This window comes from Cyprinus carpio, chromosome B4 (genome assembly GCF_018340385.1).
Source record: "Cyprinus carpio isolate SPL01 chromosome B4, ASM1834038v1, whole genome shotgun sequence".
NCBI classification, from domain to species: domain Eukaryota; kingdom Metazoa; phylum Chordata; class Actinopteri; order Cypriniformes; family Cyprinidae; genus Cyprinus; species Cyprinus carpio.
This window is the reverse complement of record NC_056600.1, coordinates 18,171,150-18,185,476: the sequence shown is the minus strand read 5'-3', so window position 1 is coordinate 18,185,476 and position 14,327 is coordinate 18,171,150. Positions and strand designations below refer to the sequence as shown.

Below are 14,327 nucleotides of genomic sequence, written 5' to 3'. Positions count from 1 at the left end.
TCTTGAATAACTTACAGCCGGAAGCATGCAGAAGTTTCCCCTGCCGGACGTGAAGGTCGTGAGAGCAAGGAGACGCTTCAGGACAGAAGGCTGTGGTACATTTGTGTGTGTTTAAGATAGATACTGCAGACAAGGTCAAAGTCACGGCAAACTCTGCTTCTGCTCTCATTTATTTCACACCAGGCAGGTTGTTCTTCTTATGCTTCATGTTTAGGGTTGATTACGGATGCACTGATCAAGAAAGTTTAGTCGATAAATAATATTATGGCTGATGTTATAAATCAGTGCTGTTTTGCCTTATTTAAATCAGCATTCATACTATACTGCAATCTGTCATTTTAAAGCTAAAATCAAAGCGGAAATCACTAAACACTAAAACACTGGACATCGGTTTATACATAACATTATTATGTGAATATATATATATACATATATATATATATATATATACATATATATATAAATTATTATATATATTTTTTTCTAATTCATAATATGATCACGTATAATGCCAATTAAAACATTCTAAGGTGTTTTGGGAATCTGTGTGGCATAGGTGCCACCTTCATTAAACACTCCTACAGGTTGAAAATATATATATTTTTTTTTTTGCACATGCACACAGGATGCTCTCAGATGTTAGTAATTGTCCTGCACAGAGGCTGTGTGGAATTGGAACATTAAACGCATCTTATCTCTTCTCGTTTAGCCCGCTTCTCGCGCTCTCCATTGATTGGAGCCCCCCCAATAAACGAGCTGCTTTTAATTGCAGTAGGCCTTAATCCAACTTTTCCTTTTTAAAGTACCACAGAGGGAGGGGTGGGGGAGATTTTAATGAAAGTGATATGACCCCCCCCAACACACACACACCATACCTAACTATTTGTGTGCGCGTGTGTGTATCAGTATAAGAAAGCTTGTTAGTTGCATCAGGCATTGGTCTCCAGTAAATTGACAGCTCTCTCTCTTCTCATTCACTCTCTTTCTTATCTATCCATTTTAATTACTTCACAATGTGTGTGTAAGCTTGTTTTCATTCCCATGTACCATTTTTGGCGCAGTGGATTTTTCCCGTTATCACTCCCTGTCTTTAGTCTTATTCACATTTGTAAGTGACACAATCAATTAAGCAGCGTGTGTTTATTTGTGCAAGTGTACAAATCCGTGCTTTTCTTCGGCAGTGCCAAATGAAATGGGAAGCAGGGGGTGAATTATTTTTTTTTTTTTTGATATCAGATGAAAGGAAAACTGGTTGCAAGTGAAAACGGAGCTGTTTCTCCACTGGACGGACGAGTAGAGGCCTGTTGTCTGAAAATGATCACACACATTCGCAGATATCTCTCATTTCAATCCCTCCCATGAGCATTTCGTTTCAAACACACACTGATTTTTACGTAATATGTGGGTCTTAAGTATGAGGTTGTTTATTTTATTTGAAATCAAAAGCCATGTGTAGTGAGAACTATGACTATTAGATTTATTTATTTTTTATTATTAACTGTTATTAACACATGTTTGACGTACAATAAAATTTAAGTAGTTTACTAAAAATGTAAAAATTTAGCTATTTCCTTTTTTTTTTTTTTGCCGCCTTAAACCCTGGTGCCGCATGATTTTCATCCTTTTGCAAATGTAACGTTCCATACCATTGTGACACTCATGTGATTTGGACACTTTCTGCATAGCATATGTATAATACTCATAGTTTGAACATAAAATTTAATGACTTAAACTAAACCTTTTAGCATTGTTACCAAAATTAATAAAAAAATTAAAAAAAAGTTAAAAACACTGTTTTCTTAAATTAAAGGTAAAGAATAATTTGATTATTAACTATAAACTAATTTGGTCCTAAATAATAATGAGTCACCCGTTCTATTTCAACTCAGAAGAAATGAATTTTAAAACTACTTGGCTTGACCTCATGAGGTGGATGAACAAAATTTCCTGAAGGTTAAGCACCTCTTTGAACTGACCATTTGGATTAAAAAATTGACTTCATTTTTAAGAGTTTCAGACTGTATTTTTGTATCTTGTTCATGGAAACGTCCAATTGTATGAAAGAAAAGAGAGAGTACTTCTATTCCAGGAAGAAAGGAAATGGAGGATAGAGCCATAAAATGCAAATATCACCCATGCTGCTTTTCCTTTTTTTCCCATACAAATTAAATGTCAGCGTTGTGAAATACTGTCACTTTACTTCATGCTGAGGAGGCGATGACAAATCCATATTCTTCCTTTAAATAAAAATTCTTATTACGGCACTGGCGCGGTAATCACACCGGCACAAAGCCTTCCCGTGATTAACGATAGCAATTTATTGTGCGAGAGGGCCGAGCAGAGGGAGAGCGACCGACGCAGAAGAGACATCATCTTTATCATAATTCGTATCATAAATAACCGGCCCCAGCCAATCAGAAAGCAGCCGGCATGTCATTCTCAAATAACCTTTGATAACTATTACCATTCCACCGGCCGGAAGAAAGCCTAAAGTCACAATGTTATCTTATCCCCATTCTGCACTTATAGAATACAACAATATTACCATATAGATTACACTATTTATAATAGAGAGTGTCAGAGGGCCCTGCCTGCACTTCCTGTCATCCATTGTAGTGCGGAGAGTCACAGTGGCCAGATTACCGCTGGTTAACTGGTATCACGCCACCCTAGTGTGTAGTGTGTGTGTGCGTGCATTTGGAGTGCTTGAAGACATTAAAAAAAAGTTTGATTTAACCAGAGATTGCTTCTGCACTTGGATGTGGGTCTGATTTTGTGTGTGTGTGTATCTTGTTCGCACTGTTGTTCTGCTGTGTAATCAGGTATGGATGATTTTGATCTGTTGCTCTGATATCCCCCCTCCATTCCACCCTGAGATGTTCCCCCTCTGTTAATATTTTTGTTCATATGTCAATATTGCCCCTTTTCTTATTTTTTCTGTCATGTTCTTTCTTATTATCTTTATTATTTACAAATAATTCTGGTTGCACTTGATTTATATTTCTATGTTCCCTTCTGGCAGATGAGGAAGAGGAGGAGCCGGTTCCTGCAGATATGGGCACTTCTGCCGAGGCCATGCAGGTCTCCCTGGGTGAGGAAGAGGATGTTGAGGAAGAGGAGAATGATGAGAACTGGCTTAGTTGTCATGGCGGAGAGAGTCCCAGACCTGAGGGTCTATTACCCGCCGCCAAGAGACCCCGTCTGAGCAGCAAACCAGGCGTTAGCCCGGAATGGAGTTATGAGCCACGGGAACCTCTCAGTTCCCTCAACTCCCAACACATGCCCCATTCCCCCTCCCCTCCCCTCTCCCCCGAATTACCCCGACCTCCTTTGGCACCTCCTACACCTGGAAACAAGCCGAAATTGCCCTCACCCTCTCCTGCACGACAGAAGAGCAAATCACCCAAAAGAGGTGCTGGTTCTGCACCCACTGGTTTATTGGGGCGACCACTTATGTTGACCCCACCCAAGTCCAATCAGAAGGCAGGAAAGAGGTCACCCGTTAGGCCCAAAAGCCCCCGCAGCCCAAAGCCAAGCCCTGCCCTTTTTGGTCCAATTGGACGTGGTTGGGCAGGACCTCCTGTAGATGATAATTCTCGTGATGGCCAGTTCAGAGCTCATGATACAGGAGACGAGGATATTGAGAACTCTATTGCTGCTGTGATTGCACGGGCTTGTGCAGATGGAGGTGGCACATCAGACCCATTTGCTTATGACTCGGACTCAGACAGTGAGGGGCCAAACCCTCCGAAACCTGCACCCAAACATATACTAAGCCACATCAAACCTCCACAAGCTCTCACCGGAAAATACCCACTTCCACCAGTTCCCCCAATTCTCAACCCACCTATTCGCTGGACGATGGATGACTCTATAGACGAGGTCATCCGAAAGGCCAATCAGGGTCAAAAGCCAATTCAGGCCCCAAGTCTTTCACCTCCAGAACCCACTTACCTGTCGTCCCCACCTGACTCCCCTCCCACACCGCTGCCACCTCTAAAACCTCCCCAGGAACGGAAAGACCCTGTTAAGAAAAAACTCAAGAAGGACATCAGGGTCAAGTTGAAGAAGAAAGACAAGGAGAGACTCAAGGAGAAGGGCAAAGAGAAAGGAAAGAACAAGGACAAGAACAAGGAGAAGGAGAAGAAGCGGGAAAAGGAGCGAGGGCAGGTAGAGGAGAACAACATGCCCTGGCTGGAGATATTGCTAGGAGGAGAAGAACGGAGAGACGGCATTAGCGGGAAGAAAGAGAAGGACAAGCACAAAGACAAGAAGAAAGATAAAGAGAAAAGTAAGAAGGAGAAAGAGAAACGAGACAAGGGCAAGGAGCGAGGCAAGGAAGAGAAGAGGATATCTCAAGGAACCAAAGACATCGCTGCTGCTGTTGGCGCCACCAGCCCACTCTTCAGCCCCCAGACCTGCCTACGTATCCCGTCAATGTTGCCCCCTTTGCCACCAATACTCCCTGATAAATTATTCCCACACCCCAAGGATACCAAGAGCAAAGACAAGGACAAGAAGAAAGACAAGAAAGAGAAGAAGAAGAAAAAAGAGAAGGAGAAAGACAGAGAGAAGGAGCGTGAAAAGGAACGGGAGAAGGAACGGGCAAGGGAGAAGGAGCGAGATAAAGAGGAGAAGAAGAAGGACAAAGAGAAGAAAGAAAAGACGAAGGAAAAGGAAAAAGACAAGCCAAAAGTTGAGAAATCAAGTTTATTGGTAAGATGTCCTGTAGCGCTTATGAAGTCGCTGTTTTCACATAGTATTTGGAAAGCTACTTTCACTGCTTACACAGTTAAAACTAGTTAAAGTCAATATGAAATGATCTTCACAACCATCTGTAACCTCATATTTCTGAGTAAAGCACAATATGCCGAGGTGTACATGTACACAGTTTTGCATCAGATGCATATGCAACTGCATGATGTACTCATCATTGAATGCCAACTACATAAGGCTGCATAGGCCATTCATAAAACTTCCACATGAATTCAATATGACTATCAGGTGCAGCATCAATAATGCAATACACAAGAGAGTCACTCAGATAGATTTACTAGCTGGCCCCGTTACTAGTTCATTGAGTGTGTGTGTATCTTTCTGTCTTTGTGTCCTTGTGTGTGTGTACCTTTGAGATCAGAGGTAGATCGCTGAGCTACATTTACATTTCCGTCTTTTCCGGTCGATTTGTCCCTGGAATCCTGCGCCTTGCATGGAGCCCCTGTGCACACACACACACAATAGACTATCAATCTGTGTGCAAATCAAACAAGGGATAATACACCTCAAAGCCTCTGTTTACCCAATTCATACCCCATTTTACAGCGTGTATACATATGTGTGTCTGTAAAAGAGCTTGAGCAAAAGAGTGTGTTAGTTCTTCTTTATCAAACATCGCTTTTCACCATCCAATGACAGTGATAATGTATGTACACCACATCAGAGCAGCTTGAATTGATTTGGACTGCTGCGGAATTCCATTTTTCATGCTTTCTGTCTCTTTTTCTTTCGTTACCTGAATCCCTGACCCCCGCACTCTCTTTTTCTCTGCATCTTTTTCTCCGTCTCCTGCTGCCACTGGGAGATGGGATTGAGAAAATGATTTCTCTCGTTCTCCACCTGCTTGAATCTTTCCATCACTTTAATTTTTTGCAAGGCTGCTTTTCTGCCATCCAGGAGAAAAGAAAAGGAGACAAGGGAGTGAGAGGAAAGAGGAAAAATAGAGAGGGGGTGGGGAGCCGGGGGGGTTATCAGTCGTTGGCCTGAGGTATGTGTGCAAGGGACTTAAATCCGTAGAGATTAGCAGAAAAATGCCGTCGGTAGCAGTAAGGGGCTTTACGCCACTGGTTGTATTAGTTCAGGTGAAAAGAGTATTGCGTTTACATAAAACCGGACAAATCCAGCCACAATGCCAGTGCTGTGGGACCACAATGCAATCTGCTATCTCTGGACCTTAACCACAACATCCAGTGCTGTTTGCTGAGAACTGCCTCAGAACTACTGCTACCAAACAAGGAATTACAGAAATTGAGAGAGAACTATGGTGGGAGAGAGAGAAGAGATGGGGGCAAAAGTGGAAACAAACGATACAGTGTACAGAGAGATGGAAAGAAGAGAAAGAGATTGTGCCATTTTTTCTCACAATGGGTCTTTAGTCTTTAAGTAAGTCTTTATTCGCTAGCTTGAAAACAAGTGGCAAATGGTTGAAGTCAAAATGAAATGGTTTTTGCAGTCATCTTCATGTGTTTCTAATTGAAACAATTTCAATAAGAATCTCCAAATGTTATTGTTTATCACCCATCCTTGTTGTATAGAAAGTCATTGTTAAAATCAGCCAAAAAGTAATATTATTTCAGATGATATGTTATTTTTACAGAACAACCCCTCAGTAATTACACTGATTTTTTTTCAGTCTTGTAAGCCTTACATCACGTCGTTACACCAAACACGAGTGACGTGACGCAAAAAGCAAATAGAAACCATTATAATCAGTGATTTAATTTTTTCTAAACTGGATGTGGCGTGATGAGTCATCAACAGTTGCCCCTATCTATTTCACACATACTCCACGTGTGTGCACTACTTCTAACAACAGGATAAATGGATTTGGATTGTCCAGTGCAGTAGACAGTCTCAAGCTGTTTGCGGAAATCTTATTAGTAATGTTGGGTATTTAGTGATGGTCAAGATATACTCTGTGCTTCTGCGTGGTGCCCTCATCGGTGAATCTTAAAGACATTCCAGGGATGACATGAATGCCGTAACTACATGAAGTATTTTCAAAATGCAGAGATCAGGTTCATTAGTATGAATAGTAAAGGTAAAAGATGAACATGGGCATTGAATTTACCCCCATTTATTTTAAAAATTGCGTATAAATGCGTCCAATGGGATTTTGATACAAGTTTCATCCTACAACCTGAGAAGAGTTTCCTCACACTGTCTAATCTCCACCTCTACTGAACACTGAGTCTTTGCTAAATGACACAAAAAGGACCTTTGTATCACATTTTATTGTATTGTGCTTTATGGTATTACACTCTTGTAAAATTTCGAGAGTTCCATTTTCACTTTTTCGTTATCGTTTCTTTAGCTCATATCGCTTTTAAAGAGTGACGCTGGTCTCTAGGTCACGCTAGCTACAGCACTTTACATCCATTTAAAAGCTGATTAATCAATTTACGCGATCCCACAGCCATTTATGTTGGGTGCACATGCCGTGCATGTTTGAATGAGCATGATAGGAGTAGGTTAAGTAGGACGGGGCACTTTTAGGGAGAAAGACATTGCTGCCACCTCCTCAACCACTTAAAGACTAATTAACATAAGCAGATAGTACTATCTCGTCCTGCTTTTGTGGGTCACCCTGAGTGTGTGCACACACGTTCGCTCTTACAGACGTGCACACACACATACACGGGCCTTATCATCAAGTCACATGGCCTTAGCTCCTTCCTTGGGGAGGTTGAAAGGTCTGTACTCGCTTATGTGTTGGACGGCTGGTCCCCATTGCCCAATTGTGGTTAGAAAACACCAGTGTCGTCCTTCCGAATGGGAGATATCACAATCTGAAGTTATTTGCTTTTTAAACTTTAATGACTGTTAAAAAACCTACAAATTAAACAACTTGCTCTGCCTCAGAAAGTCTTTGGCTTTTTGGATGACGTCACAAGTCCCTCTTACTTTGCCCCAACGCAGTTGTCGACCAACCATCTCCCTTTATTCTGGTTGAGATTTTTAATCACTGACAAGTAAACAGTCAGTGATTAAATAAGAATAAGAGACTCGTTACAAGCAATAGGACAAAAAACTACAGTAGAACAAACAAATAAGAAATGCTACATACATTGTATGAAGTAATCAAATATATAAAAACATTGCATATTCTTCACTGTGATATGTTTCTTATTAAAGTTACAAAAGTGATTTAGTCGAGCAGTGAGCAGTTAACACTCTTTTGAAATTTGATTAACATGAATGACAGACAGCAGGAATATTAGACTGCTGTCACTTTAAGAGCTGCCCGGATCCAATATACTGTTAAACATGTTTTCTTTCTCAGCTGTTTGCTTTCAATTAAGACCTAAATTACTGTGTTTATGAGAATTCTTGCAAAGACGGGCATTCTGAAACATACATGTATTTAACCGTTCAAGGCCCATAAACTGCTGATTGCGTTTCAACGGCTTAAAAACGCTTGTTTTTTAAGCCGCAATGCTTAAAAAAGACTGCAAACAGTACGTTTTTGTGACCACTTAGCACAGCAACGTCATGTGAGCATGTAACCGTGATAGAGATGATAGTCTAAAATCTCTACCAGTTGACAAATTTTTACCGGTATATAGCTCACCCCTACTTTCTATACAATAAACAATTTAGTTACTATGTTGGGTCACCATTTGAGTCCAAAGTAAAATCTGGGTCCTGAAGCAAAACCAGTTTTTAGAATCTGTTTATTTTCTTTGTATTATGTTGTACTACCAACTCTTCATTTCATCACATTCAACTGAGACTGCAAATTCACATCTCAGAGAAAATATTATTTATTTTGCCGCGGCACGGCAGATTAAGCAGCGCCACTGTTGAATAGCCGAGCAGAAAACACAGGTACCAGGTGAAACAAGTTTGTTTTGCCCGTTTCTCTCAGAGGAGTTTTCCATAAATTTTCCAACACGGCCAAATTCATTGTGCCAAGTCCAGCGTTAACTCAAGAGCTCCTCTAATCAACTGAAGTACAAACTGCTGATAAATCTTTTATGGCAGTTTAGAGTTGCAGCCCTTGTTATAGCCCCAGTATAGTGTAACCCGTGTATAGGAGCAATCGGGGGGTGCTTTCCCAAGCACGTATCGCTATAAGAGACGTGTGATAGTCATGGTTATAATGCTTCATAAAAGCCATCCGTTTGGGACGATCGGATCTGAAAGCGAATCGGAGAAGGAGAATTGCGAGCACAGGCATACCTCCAGACATTTTTTGTTTTTTTGGCGCCACTCGCCAGGTTTGTTCATGCATATATGCTAATGCAGCGGCTAACACAGCTTCTCACACTCCTATTCTCCCCAAATGATGCAACCTGCCAGCCATCCTCTCAATTCTGCTGATACTTACGTTCCCCTCTTTCCATAGAAGAAAGGACGTGAAAAACAGAGAGAAAGAGAGAGGATGGGGTGGCAGACAGACAGAGAGAGTGAGTGAGACACAGGGAGGAGTCTCCAAATCCACAAAGGTTTTGTAATGAATGCGCGGCGCAACAATAAAAACAAAAACATTAAAAAGAGAAAAGACATGTTTCTGTGTTAAACAATTAGTGCAGCGGCATTATGGGGATCTGGGCGGACAAAAGCACCACAGCGGCAGGGGTTCTCCCCAACACAAATGCACAAAGAGCACCTCACTCTCGTTAAGCCTCGGAAAAACCCCAGAGACACTCTACACCGGTCTCCTCCGCCAGCGCCGCGTTATCCGTCCCAACGCTATCATCTCCTGCATCTCTCATGCGCTTTGTTCTGTTCATCATCCCATTCTGCTGTTTTTATCTCTGTTCTGGGGTCTGTTCATACCCCTCTCTCTGTTCCTCCCCACCTCCATGGCCTCAGACAGGACAGAATACTGCGAGCATCAGAGGTGTGTGTACATAAAGGGCTTTTCAGGAGGACTGACCCTGGTGCTGGCTAAACTGGATTAGCAGGACACCATGTTGTCCATCTGCCTTGTTAAGTGTGAGCATCTGAGGTGAAGCTGTGTGGTCTTGTCCACATTAGTAGCTAATTTGTAGTTTAATAACTGACTCGCAATTATGTCATCACTGCAAGTTTTGGAAAAAGCAACCGTGTTTTCCTTGTGTATGAGGAATACTAGATTGATCCTTCTACCCCAGACCAGTGATGATTGACAGGGTGATAACTGTAGCACTGACTTGGTGATGTGCAGCTGTGAGAAAACCATATATACCACTATTTTAACCTGTTTGTTTTCAGTAAACTGTTGTCATGTTTCATGCACATAATTAGTTGTTTGGTTCTTTACACATTCTTCGGATTCAGTGAAAATTCTGTTGTCACTACCTGAATTTTTCAGTACTGAATTCAGCTTTAAAAAGCAATTGTCATTTCTGTAACCATATCTGGTTAGGACAGGATCAAGCCCTCAGAAGAGGAGTGAACATGCATGTAACCTGTGTGAAATTTCCTACTTTTATTGACAGTTATAGACAATTATGTATCCATCAGGCCAATGTTTTGAAATGTAGGGATTTTTCCTTTTTTATTTTATTGTAGTTTATTCTTTTAAAACACGATATTGAGGCAAATTATATCACAGCTTATTTTCATATTGATTAATTTTTTCCTGTTCTTTTTTGCTGTACATTGTGTTGTTGCCTGTTTTTACCAAGCATGTCAAATTACCATGCACAGATTTAATTGGAATAAAAAAACACAATAGATCAATTACATTGACTGGTATATTGGTAATCATGAGATAATTGTTGGTCATTTGTATAACATCAGTGAATCCCTATTTTACAGACTATAGCATCAAAGAAACCTTAAATAGGGCTGGGTGATAAATCAATACTGATATTTATATATATATATATATATATATATATATATATATATATATATATATATATATATATATATATATATATATATAAAATAAAGATAAAGATTTATAAAATATATCTATAATAATCTTTTTAATGAATAATCTTTTTTAAATTAATTGCTATATGGATTACATTTTCAAATATTCAACTTTATTTTATGCATTTTTATGATATTTATAAAATATTTTTTATTAATATTGATTACATTTTAGAAGATTTGTTAAATTTTCAGCAATTTAGAAATTATACATTTCATTCGATTGCATTTTTATGATCATTTTGTGTTAAATCAAAATACAGTATCAAAAAGGCAAAAAAAAAAGGTTTTGGGGAAAAATAAAATGGGTTCTTAAATTAAAAGGTGGCTTATTCTGTGTTATTGTGATTACATTCTCAAGGTCTAATGTGGAATTTCCTTTCCTTGTTGATGATGTGCAATAAATATTCTGATAAATGTCAAATGATTTGAAAAAAATAACTGTTTATATATTTCAAATTATTTCTGTCTGTTTAGGCTGATCTTCTTCCTGCTGTCCCACCGTCTCCTGTCATACCCCGACTGACCCTCAGAGTGGGTGCTGGACAAGACAAGATGTAAGTACTTCACACACACGAAGGGTTGAGAGTATCAGGCAGCTCTCTGTGTGGTCAGAGTCTCTGAGTCTGTGTACAGGTGTGAGTTTCAGGCTTTGGGTCTTGTGACCAGTCCCAGACGGCCCATGAGGTCTTTGAGGGGGGCAAACACACACACATACACTCCCCACATCATGGCCCCCTCCTGCACACTCCTATCAATAGCGCCAGTGTTCACACCACTTAACCCCCTCACACACACACAGCGCCATACTACAGGTAAGGCGATTACTGATTCCTGAACGTCTACATGACTGATGTTGCTTTAATGGCCAGTGTGATTTAGGCTCAGAAAGTACAGCATCTGCAGTGTTTTGACTGTGCTTTTGAAATTCTTCCTCACCTCTTCAGTTCCACCTGCATGCAGGACAGGAAACATTAGTGTTTACGTCTGTGTGTGTGTGTGTGTTTGTACAGGAAGGCCTTTATTCTCAGCCTGGGAGTGTGTGTTGTGCCTCTGATGTCGCCTGTGTGTGCTCTTTTCTTGCACCTGTAGTCTAGTTTGTAGAAAAACACAATCAGCAGTTCTTTCAGGGGGAAAATGTGTTTTTATGTCTGTCCCTGTGTTTTGTTTCGTTTACATAAGCACAAAGCTTTAGATGTTGTTTATGTTTAACTTTTATTTTAGCTTGAAAGACATTAGGGGTGCACAGAATATCAGTGATGAAAGAGTGTTTATATCAGCTATAACCAAAAATAGTGATCGATAAAGTGTGCATTTTTGCAAGATCTCAACAGAAGCTCCTTTGATGCGCATTGGCACAGGTGACCTTTGATCTCTGAAAGGTTGTGAGGTCACATCCTGGACAGGGCATACCCCACACCGTCTTTACCCCGAGAGGGAGCCCTGTGCATGGTTGTGGTGTGTGTGTATGTGTGTCAGTCAGATGAAGCATAAATAATGAGTGTCTGTGTGTGTAATCGGAGCTGACCGTTTGACACGCCCTTCTCAGGGTCAATACCACAGCAAGCACCGCTGTCCACTCTCTCCGAGCCTGTCAATCAGCCTGTTACTCGGCAACAGCAGGGTTTAATCAGTTTGTCTGGCAGCATTTAAAAGACGAACAGTTCTTCTTTGTTGCCAGATTATAATTATTAAGGATCCTCAATATGTTGGTGAAAATATCAGCTGACATTGAAAGCAGATAAAATAGGAACGGTTTACAGTATTCAGACAGAAGCACTCAAACAGGCAAAAGTATAGCATAAAAAATTGATAAAATGTATGTAGTTTGAGATTTGGTGTGAACTTTTTTTAAACAATACATAGAAATACTTACACATTTAATGTTTTGATGTAAGTTTAATTTTTTACTTGTTTCATTGCTTGATTAATTTATTCACAGTCAAACAGACATTTACATTTATGCATTTACCAGACGCTTTTATCCAAAGCACCTTACAGTGCATTCAGGCTATACATTTTTTATTTTTTTTTACCAGTATGTGTATTCCCTTGGAATCGAACCCACAACCTTTTGCGCTGCTAGCGCAATGCTCTACCACTGAGCCAAAGAAACAGAAAAACTCATTTATAATACTGGCCATTATAAAGGTTTTTAGCCATAGGAAAATTGTTTTGCATGATATATATTTTTTTTTCTTTTTTACAAAAACAATAACAAAAATAATTACATTACCAGTGTTTGTATAAATGCACATCATATCATATTTTAGATCTCTTAATTCTATTCCATATCTAAACTTAAGAACTACCTTACTATTTATTGAGGCAAACGTCATAGTTAATAGAGAGAATTAGACCTTACAATAAAGTTTGACCTAAATTACATTTAAAACAAACAGGAATACAATAAACTATTCATTCAGTGACATAAATAAAAATTTTATGGTGTGTAACCGTCCTTTCCTCTTTTTTTCTCTCTTTCTTCACCAGTGTGATCAGTAAGGTGGTCCCCGATTCAGAGCCCACCCCTCCACCACCACGGACCCCAGTGGCCAGGGCCAGTCCAGCAGCACGGATGCGTTCCCCTCCTGCTCCCCCTCCACCTGCCCCGGCTCCAGTAGCACCTCCACCCCGCCCTCCTCTTGTCCTGCCCCCTCCACCCCCAGCCGCCCCCGTTCAGCCGCCACCCAGCCAGGCCAAAGCACGGGGATGCAGCGTTGTCACGGAGACCGTTAGTGCATACGTGGTGAGTCTCACATATACACACACAAATGAAAAACTGCATTGTGTACAAATAAATCATATATTATGTTCAAATTATACATTATAATTTCATATACATACATGAATTTATTATTCATATCACAGTATAGTTATGATTTACAGTTGCAGTCAAGCAAATATGTCTTATATTATGTCAATATACAGTTCTACAGAATTGTTATCAGCTTTATTATTTTAAGTCACTTTGACCGAGAAACATAGTAAAAAAAAAAAAAATGTTTACACATTATTTGACTGAATTAGATTTATCCAAACATATATTTACGTTTTTTTCTAGCTAAAATTGTTTTTTTTTTTAAGTGTTCTTAAGTCAAAAATAACATTTTAAAGCTGAGGTTTTATTAAAAACAGGAAACGGTTTTGAAAACAGGAAGTCGTTTTAATGGGTTGGATTGTACAGTGGGACCTCAGACTTGAAATGATATAGGATGTGACGTATTTAATATTAAAGCGCTTTGCTTTTCAACCAGTGTCACAAGTGTTAAGTTTGTTTGATTTGTTTGGTTGACTCTTGTGTTCGTTCATCACAGATTCGGGATGAATGGGGAAATAAGATCTGGATTTGTCCAGGATGTAATAAACCTGATGACGGCAGTCCCATGATCGGATGCGACGAGTGTGACGACTGGTATCACTGGTAAAAACCTTTTTCAGCTTCTCCTACATCACACAATCGCTATTTTATCCCTCTCTCCAGCGAAGAGTTTTTGTTTTTTTTCCGGGTAATGTGACATTTTCTGAGGAATCAGGAAAAAATGCATGCGGGGCTAAAATGTAATCTATAAGGAAGTTGTCTCAGGTTTGATTTCATCTTGACTTCAGGTGAAGTCATACAGTTATGTCTATATTCATCTTAGATGATGCATAAGAACTTTTGGAGTAACATCAGACCCAGC

General features: G+C 39.9%; 1 protein-coding gene across 1 annotated transcript in view; it reads left to right on the top strand.

The window, feature by feature from the left end:
* taf3 (TAF3 RNA polymerase II, TATA box binding protein (TBP)-associated facto) overlaps positions 1-14,327 on the top strand; it is a 44,744-nt gene that overhangs the window by 29,370 nt on the left and 1,047 nt on the right. Inside the window, exons 3-6 of the mRNA XM_042722270.1 lie at positions 3,023-4,716; positions 11,122-11,201; positions 13,138-13,393; positions 13,962-14,068. Of these exons, the coding sequence (XP_042578204.1) occupies positions 3,023-4,716; positions 11,122-11,201; positions 13,138-13,393; positions 13,962-14,068 (2,137 nt within the window). The remainder of the gene's footprint in view (positions 1-3,022; positions 4,717-11,121; positions 11,202-13,137; positions 13,394-13,961; positions 14,069-14,327) is intronic.